Below are 16,349 nucleotides of genomic sequence, written 5' to 3'. Positions count from 1 at the left end.
TCTGGTAATAATAAATATTTTATCGACGCCATATTTTAATATGTCAAATGGCTATCCTATAGTGTAATACATCATCTTAAAGGTTACACAATATACCACCCAACAAAGTATAAAAAATTTAAGTTTATAGACAAAAAATAAGTTTATAGACTTATAAATAATAAGGGTATAAAACGATGAGTCAAAAATAATCAGTTTACAGAATTTATTTTAAGTGCTCAAAATGTGGTCCGTTATTCGCGACACAATAATAAAGTTTTAAAACTCCTCAGGAACATTGGAAAGTATTTGTCGGCTAATATCTATACATGCGTGAGTAAGTCGATCCTTTAAATCATTAATATTTTCAGGTAAGGTTTTCTTACTTGGCTTTTTAAATACCCGTAAAGGAAAAAGTGGTGTTAAATCTGGCGACCATGCAATTCAATTGCACTACGCCTGCCAATCCACATTCCTGGAGACTATTCATTAAGTTACTCTCAAACTGTCAAACCGTACTGCGAAAGAGTTCTATTAGCGAGTGAGACTCTATTAGCGTTATTGCACATTACATACAAGGGTGAAAATAATAGTATTTTCGTATTTGCCTTGGTACTGTAAAAGGTGTTAGTATTCCTAGAATTTATCCATCTTGTTGAAATGAACCATCTTGTTGGAAATACAAATTATTTTCGTTTAGTATCCCAACACCATTTTGATCCACTTGGTTTTCCAAAGATCGGACAATTGAAGGATATATTGTATTCCTGAGGAGGTCTAAATAAATTTGTCCAGTGAATTTTTTTTTAAAAAATTGGCCCAATGATTTTATTACTATAAATTTCTGCCTATGCATTAATTTTGTCAGGATACTGAGTATGAACCCTCGAAAAAGGTGTGGATTTTCATTATCTTAGTATCTACAAGTCCATTTAGAAAAAATACAGTTCGCTGGTACATCAATTCGCCAAATTCCATTCTCCTATCAAACTCATGTTCGCCTAGTTGTTGAAAAATTGAAATTTTGTAGGAAAAAAACTTTTTTTTTCGAAGTTTTATGTATAGAACCTGTTGAAATATTACTTAAATCTGCGACTTTAAAAATAAATAATGATGTACTATTGCGAATGGTTCTAGTACCTCAATTTGGCATGCTTTATTAACAGCCCTCTCCTCAGTACTCTTTTATTGCAAATAGATCCCGTTTCGTAAAACTTCCTTATCAATTTTAGTATCTACATATGTAACGAAATTCAGGAACACAATTTTATTGGCAAAGTTAAAAAACCTAACTCGCGTTGACTGTCGTTTAATCGTTTGCAAGGTAAAAACTTACTAAACATTTAAAACTGAAAAAAAATCATAAAACGCGTCCCCTTTAAAGACCCATGGAACAATTTCGAAATGCTTAGAATTCCCGTAATTGTTTTTGCCGAAAGAAACCAATAATTTCAAGAGAATACTGACAGTCAAACTAAGCAAGTATACAAATTTTAGAAAATGTAAAATACAAGGACTTACAATAATATAACCTAAATTGGGGCCAAAATGGGGGGCCTCAAATAAGATGAACTACTTAAAAACTAAACACTATAGATGAAAATATTAAACTAAACATAAGTAGAGCCCTCAATAAGTTTAGTTACCTATAGTTTCAGACTTGTGGGTCTCCCAGTAATAATGTCCAAAGGTAAACAAAGTTGATCACAAAAGACAACTTTTACGGCGCTTTTTCCTGTTGACTTATGGAGATAAGAACGATATGCGAATAGGAATAGTTGTACACAGCTAGCCCAGTTGATTTGCTTAAAATTTACCACAATTCTCAAATAAGTTTCAAATGTGCGATTAAATCTTTCAACCATTCTATCATACTAAGAGTGAAAGGGAGTTGTGCGTGTCTTGTGATTCCCAGTAACTGGCTGGAATGGAACATTCGTGAATTAAAGTTCCTTCTTTGGTCTAAATGTATGTCTCTGGTGACACTAAATCGGCATATCCAGTTCTGGAACAGCACTTCAGCTACTGTCGTTGCTTTTTGGTTTGGAATCGGATAAACCTCGGGTCACTTAATAAAGTAATCTATAGCCACGAGAGCATATCGATTGCCGGAGCTACTAGTAGGAAAAGATGCTGCTACGTCTATGGCAATTCGTTCAAAGAGTGAACTAACAAGATACTGCATAATTTTTCCTCTAGTCCGGGTTTTTGGGCCCTTGCTTGACGAATATTGCTCACACCAACGTTTAACATCTTTATGACTGTTCAGCCAGTGAAACCGTTCTCTCACTTTTGTCAAGGTCTTATTAACTCCAAAATGTCTAAAATGTGCTTCTACTGTATCTGGATTAGTCTTGACATCTTTTTTTCATATTACATGGCCAAGGTATCAAACTTTTTTTTGAAATAAGCAACATTTTTTAGGACTAAGTTTTAAATTATATCTTTATCTATAAAGATTCTAAATCTGTTGCACTAATCTGCCAAAATAATATTTTATTTTATTTTTGGGGTTTAAGTCCAATGCACTAATCTGCAATTTTAGAGCTTCTCGGAGCTAACATACCTTTTGAATATTCTTTAAATGATCTTCAAATGTTTTTCGCAAAATGGTGACTTATTGTCTTACTTGTCGTTCAAATAAATTAAGCGTAACACAATTTTCACAAGTCTTTTAAAGGTGACTGGAGCATTGCAGAGTTCAAAGGGTATGATTTAAAGTAGCCAAAGTTCTGTTGTAGTCGAGAATGCGGTTTTTTATACCTTCTGAGTGAATTTTTACCTACCAGTATCCACTTTTCAGATGAAGTGTTAAGAACAATTTTGAACCTGACAGCGTGTCCAGGGTGTCGTCAATTTTGGGAAGGAGATAAGTGCATTTCTTGGTAATGTCATTAAGTTGCCGATAGTCTACACAAAATCTGGTAGATCCGTCCTTTTTATTCACTGGTACAACAAGAGTTGTCCAAGGACTGTGGGAAGGTTCTATCACTCCTTGTATCTTCATTTCTTGAAGCATTGAGGAAACTTCACCTTGTTTAGCTTCGGAATCCTTCGAGGTGCTTATTTTATCAGACTATTGTCTCCAGTGTTAATTCGATGCTACACCAAATCAGTACTTTCCACGTCATTATCGTGGAAGGAATCACATCTTCAATTTCTTCAAGAAGACGTCACAATTTACTAGAATGGTTCATGGCTAAATTGGCAGAAGATTTCATGATAATGTGATTGGAAAAAATACAAACTCTACAAACAACAGTACACCTACAAATAAATTACACCTGAACATGTGCAGTTAAGAAAATAAAAATAAATAAAGTTGCGAAAAATTAAATTTTGAAAAGCAGCCAGTTTGCTATGGGTAGAAGTAATCACTTAATATTCTAAGACCATAAGGCATTTAGTGGGAGCTTTCAAACTATGTATCGTATGAATCCCCTATCTATTTAATTTAATTTTTCAAAATGGCATCCGCCGCTATTTTGAACTTTTGCAAAATGAGCTAGGGACCAAAAAGTAGTATTTAGGTTGCTAATAATGTGTGCTAAATTTGTTTTAGGGAAGTATTCAGGGGAGCTTACCCTGTAAGAGTTGATGCATAACTGTAGTCGGTGTTCCAAATAATCGATTTTCTTTAAGCAATTTGCGCGGGCTTTTTAAGACATTTGTTTATTTGTTTATTTGACACGGCGCATTTTAAGACACTTGTTTATAGGAAAAAAAGTCTTATTTTGACTCCAACAATACGCTCTTAAAATATTTGCACCGAATTTTTTAACACCCTGTATAATAATCGAATTAAGTTAAATCAATATTGAGTCAAGACTTTGCATCCCTTAATTTAAATATTGTGGCGAATAAGATAAATCTGTATTGTGTTGGCACATGCGGTTTTCCATTGTCAACTTTTGTCATTAGTCTTTTCGTACTTCATAACGATAACGGTGCAACAGGTGCACCTATTATAATTATGCCATGTCTAAAAGACTAACTTTCTTAATCTGCGAAACCCAAAAGGTGCTCGTTTTGCTGTCCTAGACGCTACCTACATCAAGTTAACAGAAATCTTGACTCATCAATAAATATTTCGTTTTACATTATTCTATGAATATCATTGGATATTGTACTTGGTCCAATCATTAAATGAATGTTTTGTTTTGCAAACTAGCGAAGGTATGAAAAAGGTATTTTTAAGTAACTACCTCAAGCATTTCATAATAAATATTACTTACATAGTAGGCCTCCTTTCCAAAACCCTAATCGCTTAAAATTTGCGAATTTAAATATAAGTAAGGCTTGATAATCCTATGGTTGGAACCTTTGGTGTGATGCTCAAATTACGAGACAGTTTTACCACTAAAAACTAAATTAAACTAAAGTTTTAATCTTCTCCCGAAAATGCTAACATCGTTAGCGAAACACGTGTCGAGATTAAAAATAAAGAGTTTTGGTTAGTGGTAAAACTGTCTCGTAATTTAATAAGTAAGGCTTATTAAACAATTAAAAAAAAAGTCTAAAACTAGGCAATTTAGATAATGACATTCGCTATAGTAACTAAATAGAAAAGTAAAATTTTAAAATAGAAAAAAAGACGATTTTTACGAATACATAAAATATATTTCATTTGTGTAATACGGTTTCTGCTGTTTTTTTTATAAATTTTAAACGTTTCCACCAATGATTAGATTGGAAAATTGTGGCCGTTGAGTTGCCTCAGGAAGACGATTATGGCAAGGGGTTCTTTTTCAATAATTTTCACCAGAAAGGTCTGGGAGAAAGGTGACGCACCAGTTCAAATGATTGTCACCAAAAACCCAAATTTTGCTTATTTGTTTTTATTCCGCTGCGCTTGAATTAAATTACCCTTAAGGTAAATTTACGTCCACGCAGAGAAATGTCAAGTGTTAATCATTATCAAGCGTTCAAGCAACGCAAACCACACTTTTCTACTGAAGAAAACAAACAATATTGTGACTGAATATAAACAAAAAAAAGCATACATTTTCTACTTTAATTAATATGATTTATTAACAGTTTTGTTTAATCTTTACCTAATTAGGGATATTTTTCCATTCTTATATAAGAATACATATTGTGCAGAAAAATCCCAAAAGGATCAAAAATGAATCCAGTAAGGCCTACAACTAGTTTATCTAATGCTAAGACCAAAAAGCTAATAAAAAGCAAAAAAAAGCCTCAGGGTCAGTCATTTACAAATGACACAAATTGTAATTCAAACCAAAGTAAAAGTTTTATAAATGAAAAGGATAAAGGTTCTCCAAACAAAGTATGATGATAATGATATATCTATTGGTGGTAGATATGCTCGGATCCTCAGTAGAATGGTATCCTTAGACCTCTACTAATCTGTTCCAAACTTGTTTTCTAGTTATAATGTAGTACCTTTTCACACTAATATTAAATACTAAATGACTAAATTATGGAAGACAAGTAAAGAATGCTAAAGATGCCATGTAATTTGGCACCATAAAGAGGTGACAGATATGTCATATCTTATATAATTCTTTATTTCTCTCCATGGTTAATACAATTTTGTAGTATTTTTTGAGATTTGGGGTTGAGACTTAGGGTAGGTAGGGGAAAGACCTGCAATTTCTAGTGTTTATGATATGACAGAAAGTAGACGCAGCACTTTTATGTAAATTTATGCAAACTTATTAGGCTTGCTTATGTTCTAAAACACAGTTAAAAAAAATGTGACATTTCATTGAAAAAATGTGACACTAATTATTTTAGAAATAAAAATATTGCGGTGGTTTGCCCCTTTGAATGGTGCGAATCCCCGCAGCCTTCTGGTTTTTTTTTTAATAATTTAGGAAGCGTAGAAAAATATTTTTTTAATGTTAATAGTTTACTAAACATCATATTCCAAAACAAAACAAAATTATACTCTAAAAATCTTGTAAGTCCCCCTAATAAACTTATTATTTAATACAAATGGAAAATAGTTAAAAAGTCCACTTTGAAAACACTCACATTATAAAATCTTCATCTCAGTAGGTTTTGAGAGTTTTAATACTATATCCTTGTCAGCAATAAATGGTATATCTATGATAGTCATGTAGTGCCTAGAAGTCTTTGTTTTTCCGTGGACATTAACCATCGCATTATCATTTGAAATCATTGATTCAAAACTTTGCATTAAGTTTTCTTTCTTTTGTCTTGAGTCTCATCTTCAGATGGAAAGTGATAGTCTACTGTCATGAACAGAATACTCAGTGTCAGATTCTGAAGATAATTATTCATTGCTTTTTTTCTTTCTTTCTTTTGATTGGATTGGTATCAGGTATATATAAAGGTTGTTTCACATTTTCTTTAACGCGTTTTTTTAAAAATATATAATTATTCTTACAAACTGTAAATGCCAAATTAAATAAAAACAAATCAAACAAATGTTGTTTAAAATGATTGAACTAGTATCATAATCATTCACTGTTTTAAAAACTAGTAAATGCATATTGATGGAATTTCTCATAATTATTGTGGAAAATATGCAAAAACTAAACTAATTTAATTTTTTCTGTTCCACAATGTCTTCTTTATAAAATACTTTAAAGCACTAAGTGGCCTTAATACAGCCACCTGGCAGTAGAATTCAAGATTTTGCAGGGAAAATTCTAAAAAGCCAATGCATAGCTTTACTCCTACCTACCCCATTATTAATATTTTGATCTATATTGAGTGGATTTAGATATATATTCAAATATTTTCTAATCTCAATATTTTGCATTAAAATCACTTAGAATACTTATTCATTGAAAATTCCACTGAAAAGTGGTGGTCATTAATTAAAAAATGTCATTTTCTATTAAAAACTTTTTAACTATCTTAAGGAAGTATTAATATTCTGGAATGGTCCTTTGTTAGTCAATTATCAGTTCAATAACACTAAAAGTGACAAAAAGCAATTGAATGCATTGTTTTTGTTAAGTAAAAATCTGAACATTCTCTGATAAAACGTTAAAAGATAAAAGTTTCTATTAGAAAAAATTGTAAACTTACTGGTAACACCTGTTATATTTTGAACACAGTATGATAACAAATCTTAAATAAATTGATTCTGTAGGCTTAACTTATCTGCATACTCTTCGAAATTAAATACTGGTCACATAAAAAAATGTCATAATTTTGAGTTAAAACCCAAAGCGAATTATTTAGTCTGGTATTTTTTTATTTACAAATCAATCATAGTCTTCTTAATGCTTATTAGTTAGCCCATACTTGCAACCTTTAATACTTCACTACTCTAAAGAGTGATTGTCACAAAGGATGCAAATTTTGGAAAGTAATTATTGGAATTTTTAACCACTCAAAAATGTAAATTGTTAGGATGTTTTATAGGTTTCTTTGCTAAGCAAATGTATGACATGTAGTAGATTTGTACTGTTTTTTTTTCTATTTACTAGCACACCCTGTAGATAAAATATAACCAACAGGGTTAGGCAAATAGTAGCACAAAAAATTAATAGGTTTTTAACAGTTTCTATAATCAGAAAAAAATCAAGATGTAAATAGCACATTTAAGACTAACAATGATTGGTATTGTAAGTTAGTCTCATAAAATTAATAATAAACATTTGGGCTCTAATTCTATCCTCTTCTGGCTAAAAATATTGTAACAAAAATTACAAACTTAACAAGAAGCATGCACAAAAATGTTACCAATTAAAAAATACTATTCTACTAATTTTGGTTTATAGGAGTATCAAGATTATGCAGGAATTAGTTCAGATTCGACCCGGATGTACGCTGAACAAATAAGTAATTGTAGTCAGATATCAGAAGATGCTTGTAATTTACTCACCGAAGATATTAATTATAAATTGAGATACATTATAAATGTAAGTAACTTCATTAAGGGGAACTGAAAAAATCCCTTAACTTCACATCTATATTTATTCAGGAATGTCTTATAAAAAGTAAATTACAAGGTAGAGAGTGTCTGTTATCCGAAGATGTAGATGAGGCGTTTTCAGAACTGCAGATTGATAAAGTGTATGGTGCTCCAGATAGCCCCAACTGGTCTCCTTTCAGAGTTAGACAGGAAACTGTATATTGTTTAGAGGTTGAGTAGGAGTTTCCAACTTATGACATTAATTTTATAATGTGTAATTTTAGGACCAAAAAATTAATTTGATTGAGATTGCTGAAGCACCAGTATCAGTAGCACAAGAAGGTGACATTGTATTGGATCACGTTTGGTTACCAAATGGGAACGATTCAGAAGACGACGCCGGTATGGAAGAAGCCAATGAGGCGTTTAGAGAATATTTCGAAACCATGTGTGATGCAATCATATGTGACAAGAAAAAAATTAGGCATATAGCTTTGATAGATATTGCCACCAATCCACACATTGGCCCAATCACAGACTGGTTTTATAATTTTTCATACTTTCTTTTAACTAAAGATCTTACTTATGATCGATTGACAGTTCGGGCCCTCCATTTGTTGGAAGTATTAGAAAATAGTGCTTTAAGAAGTTTACACATTAAACAAAAACAGCTGAAGCTGATAGTCACTGTGTTATTGCAGAGGCTTTTAAAAACCCGTATAAAACCGGATACGCTAAAATACATGTGTTATGTTCTATCGCTTTTATGTCTAAGGCCATCACTTCGAGAACTGGTTATAAATAAATTGCTAGACAAATTGTCAGCTCTTTACTGTACAAAGACTGGTGCCTTACTAAATATTATCTATTATATTGGAATTGAAGCAGTTAGAAGGATATTTTTGCCAAGAATTTTCAATTTTTTGACATTGCCAGGAGATCGTAGAACTCCTGAGTTGACTGAAACTATTCTGGTAACTATTTTTTTTAAATTTTATATCAATATCAGTTAATAAGTTAGAATTTCTTTCCAGGCTATTTATGGGCTGTTATGTAAATACAATCTGAATATAAAACTAATTTACAAAATGTTCAGGGCGGCGTTTGATTACAAGTTAGTTCCATATTTTCGTTCGAAGTTTGACGTGTTTTGCTACGATATTTATTTAGGTAAATATCTAATCTTTTAAGTGTTTTCTTCTGGTACTTGGAGTTACATGGTACTTTTAATAAGGGTGACCAAAAGCAATTGCTAAAAATAAATTTATTTTCCTATTTCTGTCGCTATTGAGCATAATTTCTATCGAAGAGAAAAAAGAGGGTTTTTTTTGCCATAAAACTTATTAAAATATTATATTGATAATTGCGCGATGACTCGATCTGTTCCAAATTCAGTCAAATTTTTTTTTTAATTTAACACTTTTTGCTATGAAATGTTAAATCAGTGCTGGGGAGTAAGGGAAAAGTCTATTGAGAAGACTATTTATAATTTTGGTTTAGCTCGACCGAAATTGATAAACTTTGTCTGGTTTAACAAAAGACGGTTTGATAGTTAAAAATAAATCATAGCTTTGTCACATTGATTTCCGCGGTCCAAAACTACAAAGAACTTTATTGAAAAACTTTCCTTTTAGTCTGAGATTTAAAAGGAATGACATTAACATATCATTATTAAAGAGTATAATTAATTTTCAATGAAAAATGAAAAAGATTCAGCTCTAAATTTTCATTAGTTTCAAAGTTATAGAGAAAAGATTTATTGAAGTATTACCTAGGTATAGAAAAATGTAAAGTTTTTCAATGGTTCATTATTCAAAATAACCGCCAATCACGTCAAATATTATGTATTAAATATTTTTGGACTAGGCTAAGGCTTGTTGGCGGCAATGTACACGAAAATAAACAACAATTAAAAAATAACTGTGACTAAAATAAAACAATAAAGAATGAAAAGTAAAAAAAAACTTAGACTAACTACTTAAAAGTTTAAGCATGTTAGTTATTTTCCAAGGTCTGCTTGACTGATTTTATTGCAAATCCAGTCGATTTAAATTTCCAGTAAAAAATTAAAAAAAGGTTTTCGAATTCTGCTGTCTAGCGAGAACCATAGAAGTCAATGTGACTTAGTGATTATTTCCTTTTTACTACTTTTAACTTTTCCTTTTAAGTCTTTTTGTCTTTCTCAAATTCGGTTGAGCTAAAGTAAATTTATAATCGTTTTCATCAGTAGACTTTCCCCCTCCCTTACTTCCCTAATTTGACATTTTATAACAGAAAATTGTTAAACCAAAAAGGTTTAATTTTAGTGAGATTATCGACGCAATAATTTTTTTAATTTTTATGTGAATGTTTATAAAAAACTGCATTTGTTTTTAACCAGCATTACCAAATATTAAACTAACTACGTGCCCTAGTTGCAAAGGTATAAACTTATAAGTAATTTCCAGCATTTTATTTTCGCCATTTTTAGTAACTGATTGTTCTCCAAATCTTCTGAACTATTCATTGCTGAGAAATGGTATGTCGCCACCATTAATGAAAGACTTTGTATAATATATTTTTTGGAGATTTTTTGAAATGAAAAAAATATAATGAAGGTCACAAGATAGACCGAAGTACCAAATAAAATAAAATATGTTTGTATATTAATATGAAAAAATTCTTAAGAAAAGATATTATTTAAAATACATATACACTAGTTTAATGAATTTTTTTGTGCAGATGTAAGTAGATTATACGACGGAGCAGACCATAACCAAGAGGCGGAAAGAGACGAAATAAGGTTAAGATCTAAATTAATTAAAACCAGAAGAAAAGTAGACTACCGGGGAAGCTATACTTTTAGACACCGTATAGAAGAAGTGTTTGACATTGCTTCGCATATATGCTTCACGGAAAGAACTAAGTTACTAACACTTTGTAAGAAAAAAGAGCCAGTTCGAACGGGGGTAAGTTTTAGTATTATCGAGCCCTGTTGCACCTTAAGGAAGAAACTACAAAACTGTAATCAGTTGTACGAGACCACGCGCCCCAGGAAGGAGACTCAGATCACTGTTGGAAAGATCAGTCTTTTATTGTCTGTGCTGAAACAAAAAGGAACAAGTCAATGTATCGATCACTCGTTGCATGGTGTTATTATATAATAAATAATGGTTTTTGATTAATGGTATTTTTTTGCTGGTACGTGAAAGTGGGGAGGTATTTTAATGTTAAGCATTACAAATATTGGTTGCTGCACAATGATATATAAGATTGGATATTAACCCAAAAATATATTTTTTGGTATTTTGGTGGTAAATTACAATTTATGAATGCTAATAGAATTATATTCTGCTTTTTGATAAAAAGATACAGTATTAAAGGTTTTGTTTTTAAGTTTTCGTTTGTTGAGCCATACAAGTCTACGAAAATATAAAATAATCAACAGTATCCTAATTAATCGAATCCTGAATGTGGGATAAAGGTCTACCAGCAATTAGCACCAAGGTTTTTTCGGTAGTTTTAATTTATATGGCTTATTTATGGTATAAATAAAAAGTAGCTTTTATTACTTAGTAGCTTATATTCATTCATTATTTTGCACATTTCTTTTAGACCTTATTTATTTCAATTATGGCTATTAAATTTTGATATATACTAATATTCTTTTTGGTCTGTTCCGTAAATATTTTAATTGCATACATTATCGAATCAAACAAAATGATATCAAAAGTACTAATTTTACTATAATTAGGTTTTTTTCTTAATGTTGCCGAGACTTTCTTGAAGCATTCAGTATGGTTTAAATGAAACTCAAATATTTGGCTGTTTTTTCAGAAATAAATTGGCTGTTTTATGGCAAGTTGAAGATTTGAATGTTGAAGTTTGCTGTTATTAATCCCCAAAAATATTAGGCCAAATTTCCAAAAAAAAAAATTGTTATATCATAACCTTGTTTTTGCGAATTTTATAATCAATTGGTTTGGTGAAATATTAGCAATTGGTTAATACTACTTGGCAACCACGTGAAGAAGCATTAATATAGATTTTATTCTAGAACTGTAATATATGCTTTTATTAAAAATATGTTTACTATGTTTCATTCAATGGGGGAATACCTACTTCAAATGTGATATGAGGGTTTCTGAAAAAAAATTCTATAAATATATTTATATTAAAAACTCTATATACAGTAGCGGCCAAAAGTAGAGAAACTTTTGATTATTTTTAAAAAAATATTGATAGATTACTTTTTAAAAATATATTTTATTGTTTTAGGTGGAACACAAATACAACATAAAAAATAAATAACTAGTGTATAAGAAAATTATTTATAAACCCACAAAAAATTTTTTTTTTATTTTTTAAGCGGTCAAAAGTAGAGAAACTTAAGCAAAATATTACAAATACTTAAAATAAACCTAATATTTGGTAGCAAAACCTTTGTTTTTAATAACTTCTGCACATCTTCTGGGCATCGACTCCAACAATTTTACAATTTTTTCTTCTGGTATTTCCTGCCAGGCCTGCGATAATGCGCAAAACAGTTCTTCTTTGTTTTTAAATTTTTCGGGATATTTACGCCTAACATCTAACTCCAATTGTTCCCATAGGTTTTCAATGGGATTTAAGTCGGGGCTTTGTGGAGGCCAGGCTAAAACGTTGAGCTGTTCCTCCGCAAAAAAATCTTTAACAATTTTAGCTGTATGTTTAGGATCATTATCCTGTTGAAATTTCCAAATTAGTGGAAGGTTTTCTTCGGCGTAAGGTATCATATGATTCTTGAGGATCTGTAAATATTGATATCTGTCCATAATACCCTCAACTTTTATTAGCGGACCTAGTCCATGCCCAGAAAAAGAACCCCATACCATGACATTACCTCCACCATGTTTTATGGTTGGCCTAGTGTATTTAGGATTGAATCTTTGATGTGGGGGACGCCTTACATACTTTATTCCATCCGACCCAAATAAATTAAATTTACTTTCATCGGACCAAAGTATGTTTTTCCATTGGTTATAAGTCCAAGTGGAATGTTCTCTAGCAAATTTTAAACGAGCATGCCGATTTTTCTTGGAAATGAATGGTTTCTTTGCCGGTCGTCTGGCTTGGAGGTTTCCTTCGCCTAAGCGTCTTCTTATGGAACGGATGGATAGTGAAATGGAAGGGTTTCCTTTCTTAATATCCACGGCAGTAAAGAAAGGATTTTTTTGGGAACATCTTCTTATTACTTTATCATCTGAAGGAGTAGTCTTTCGCGGCCTTCCGGTCTTAGGTTTAATTAAAGAACCTCCACGTTCTTTGTACATCTTGATTTGTTTAGATATAACACTTTTATTAAGCTTTAAATCAATTGCAATTTGATTTTGTTTCAATCCATCTTGATATTTTTTTATAATTAGTTCTTTTAACTGAACTGACAAATGAATACCTCGTGGCATCTTACTCGACTAATACTAACACACGACTAAAATATTATTCTCTTTATTCAAAAACTGTTTGTTTAGGAATGATCGGAAAAAAAGTTTCTCTACTTATGGCCGCAAAAAAATGAAAAATATTTTGGTATTTTCGTCATGTGTTAAAGAATGTGTTTATTTTTATATCATTATAAGTAACTTAAGGTACCCAATGATTTAGTGATGAAATGAAAACTTTTTATTTAACCTATTAATTAATTTTTAAAAAAATTAAAAGTTTCTCTACATTTGGCCGCTACTGTATATGTGATAAACAATTTAGATGTTTAGTTAAATTAGAGATTTGATTGGAATTGGTGTCTTGTCCAATTATCATTATATTACTTATGAGGTATCTCTGATACTCACTGAATAAGTTATTTAGATTTAATAAAGTCACTAAAATAAAAGAAAATCTTTTTTGTTCTGCTGTTGGAAATATTATTGTTTTTGCTTATTACTAAATCTAAAGTAGACTCTAAGCTCTTATTGACATTTGACACTGCCAAATTTAAGAACTAGATGTGGAATTCTCGATTTGTTATCTTTTTTAGGCTTTGTAGGCTCACTGTTTTGGTTGAGGCTTTCTAAGAAAAACTAATACTTACTGCTATTTGAAAATGGGACCGGATAAAATAACGCTTATTTGAATAACCGCTTATAATTTTGACTTTAAAATCTAAAAGCTGCAAAAAAAAATAAAATTTAGCTGAAAATGGCCAGTCTTGATTTTAATCACCTAGTTTTAGGAGTATTCCTATTAACTACATCTATAATATAGCTGTATAGCGAATAAAAGATGTTCGTAGTCTAGATTTATTATAAACCGATAAATATTTTAATAGATTAATACCAGCATGTACACTTTCACTAAATAATAAAAGTCGATCCCCGTATCTCCTTAAAACAAACAAATGAATAGGTTCATAGCAACTAAATAATTATCGATTAAACAAACCTATAGACATCATGGGTTTAACAGTTTAACTCTAGAATTATCAGCCACTCACGCGAGTTATTTATTATTTAAAACATAGTAAAATGAAGCAAACCAGTAAAACCGGCTTAACTGCAAGTCCAACAAAAACCATCTCAAAAATGGCCCAATCTAAAGACCTGCAATTATGGGCTATTGCTAAACCTGCTCCTTATATTTTAAAGCCTTATTCCGGATTGTATAACCCATATCCTACTGGTTGCTCCTTGCTATGCAACCATCCCATGGACAAAGAAACCAAAGAATTGTTACGTAAAGCGAAAGAAAACTGGGCGAACGAAGGTCAAAGAAACGTTTTGTTAGCAGAAGAAATAGAAGCCATAAAAGCGAACTTAAGCCAATATAGTTTTAGAGAAAACACGCCAAAGAACCTTATGTCCCAAATCGAGAGTGTCCCAGAAGAACTGTTTCGAAGATATACCGAAACTGACTCGCGTCCTTTAACTCCCGCCCCTACACTGGCCAGTGCAGCGACCAGAGCTTCTGGTTCTAGAAGATGTGTTACTCCCGAAGCCAGCAGAATGCACCCTAAAGCACAATTAGTTTTGGATTTAAGACGAACTCATAGTCAAGAAACTATATCATATAGTGCATCCCTTCAAGAACCTCCATTGATCCGTATTCAACACGTTTCGACCAGGGCTGCTAGTTTGGAGGAGTTGGGTCACTGTCACCAAGCGGGTTCGACACATAGTTTGCCCATTCAGTCTCCGAGAAAGGCGAAAACGGCAGTTACCAATGCAAAACTTAACCTTGCAGTAATAAAGACTGAGAAACAAGAACATAAAGAATTAGCTGAACTCCACACAAATGAAATTAAACAAGAGAACGATGAAGATTTTATTAAACGTAGAGGTAAGAAAAAGAAGAAGAAAGATAGAGATACTTCCAGAGGTCCTCCGGCTTTTCAAGCATCGCTGGATCCCGAAACACAAGTGGCAACTATTGGGACTGACTCTAAGAACCAGAGCGCAAGAACTTCGCTTGTTCCAGCAAATAACTCTCAAGATCAGGGGGAATTTATAAGTGCGGGTAAAGTTTCATGTAAAAACACTAAAACTAAAAGCAGAAAAAGTCTTGACATTCATTCATACTTGGATAGGGAGATATTAAGGCAACTAAGAAGAGAATTAAATGAGGAAGTAGTCGACAACGAACTTAACCTGAAGAGAAGAAAGGCCTTGGAAGAAGCGCTGAAGGCAGTGTCAAAAGATAGCACACCTTGTCAAGAACTTCTTAATCTTCAAAACGAGTTGAAAATACCTGCACTTAACGCTGACTTGTGGATTACTTTGCCACGAACCTTTACTCGGCTAAGTGCAAGGTTTGAATTACCGTTAGATAGCCGATTGTTATCCAAAATATCGCCTATAGAATATGCTAGAGACCATGTAAGTATCTCGTCAGAAAGAAAGCTCTTGTTTAATTGCATATTTGACAAATTTAAAATGGAAGCAGATCTTGAAAACGAATATGAAAGAAAGCTTTCTGGGGAATCTTTACAGGAAGCTTTAAATTTGCTCATGGGCAGACCAATGAAATCAGACGAAGCATTAACATTCAGAAGCTTAATTGGATGGGAGGATACCGATGTTATGGACTTTAGAACTTTCTGTGGGGTTGCTGCTGTGTGTGAGCGTATAATGGCCCCTTCATATTGTCCTAGATTACCAGATCGTCAAGATGATCCCTGTCATGAAATTGAAGTTGCGGATTTTGATCTTTTAGAAAGGAAAATACGGGGACAAAATATTGATGAAAGGTTGCTTAACATTTTAAATTGTATTAAAACTTTGTAAACATTATTTATTCATTTATTTTATTTTCGTAATGAGTATTCAAAATCATTCGATTTATTTTTATGAAATTCATAAAAATAATTTAAATACTTAGTTGGCGTCATATTTATTGAATTAGTGGCACTTTAAAACTATATAAAGGAATTCAATAAAAAATGCTTTGAGTAGTGCAGGCAAGGTTACATGTAAAAGCGCTAAAACTAAATGCAGAAAAAGTCTTGGTATTATTTCATACTTGGATAGGGAGGTGTTGAGGCAACTAAGAACAGAATTAA

At 31.8% G+C, this 16,349-nt stretch overlaps 2 protein-coding genes across 2 annotated transcripts; both read left to right on the top strand.

Annotated features, from left to right (window-relative positions):
• The first annotated feature begins 4,916 nt into the window (after positions 1 to 4,916).
• Positions 4,917 to 11,001, top strand: LOC126736323 (uncharacterized). The gene is made up of 6 exons (XM_050440631.1): positions 4,917 to 5,113; positions 7,704 to 7,844; positions 7,907 to 8,068; positions 8,122 to 8,811; positions 8,872 to 9,007; positions 10,559 to 11,001. Exons 1-6 carry the CDS (start codon positions 5,105 to 5,107, stop codon positions 10,978 to 10,980), a joined length of 1,560 nt encoding a protein of 519 aa, XP_050296588.1. The 5' UTR covers positions 4,917 to 5,104; the 3' UTR covers positions 10,981 to 11,001.
• Positions 11,002 to 14,119: 3,118 nt separating this feature from the next.
• LOC126736387 (uncharacterized) lies at positions 14,120 to 16,080 on the top strand. The gene has a single exon (XM_050440715.1). It carries the CDS (start codon positions 14,320 to 14,322, stop codon positions 16,072 to 16,074), a length of 1,755 nt encoding a protein of 584 aa, XP_050296672.1. The 5' UTR covers positions 14,120 to 14,319; the 3' UTR covers positions 16,075 to 16,080.
• Positions 16,081 to 16,349: the final 269 nt, after the last annotated feature.

Source organism: Anthonomus grandis, chromosome 5 (genome assembly GCF_022605725.1).
Source record: "Anthonomus grandis grandis chromosome 5, icAntGran1.3, whole genome shotgun sequence".
In the NCBI taxonomy this organism is placed as follows: Eukaryota; Metazoa; Arthropoda; class Insecta; order Coleoptera; family Curculionidae; genus Anthonomus; species Anthonomus grandis.
Note: the sequence above shows the minus strand (reverse complement) of the source record. Positions and strands in the feature narration are given on the sequence as shown.

What these genes read in the sequence shown, in the direction of transcription:
- LOC126736387 (XM_050440715.1), top strand. Translation starts at nt 14,320, where the DNA reads ATGAAGCAAACCAGTAAAACCGGCTTAACTGCAAGTCCAACAAAAACC.
- LOC126736323 (XM_050440631.1), top strand. An exon ending in AATTGAGATACATTATAAAT is followed by an intron (nt 7,845 to 7,906) that starts GTAAGTAACTTC and finishes ATATTTATTCAG; the next exon opens with GAATGTCTTATAAAAAGTAA. An exon ending in TTGCTACGATATTTATTTAG is followed by an intron (nt 9,008 to 10,558) that starts GTAAATATCTAA and finishes TTTTTTGTGCAG; the next exon opens with ATGTAAGTAGATTATACGAC.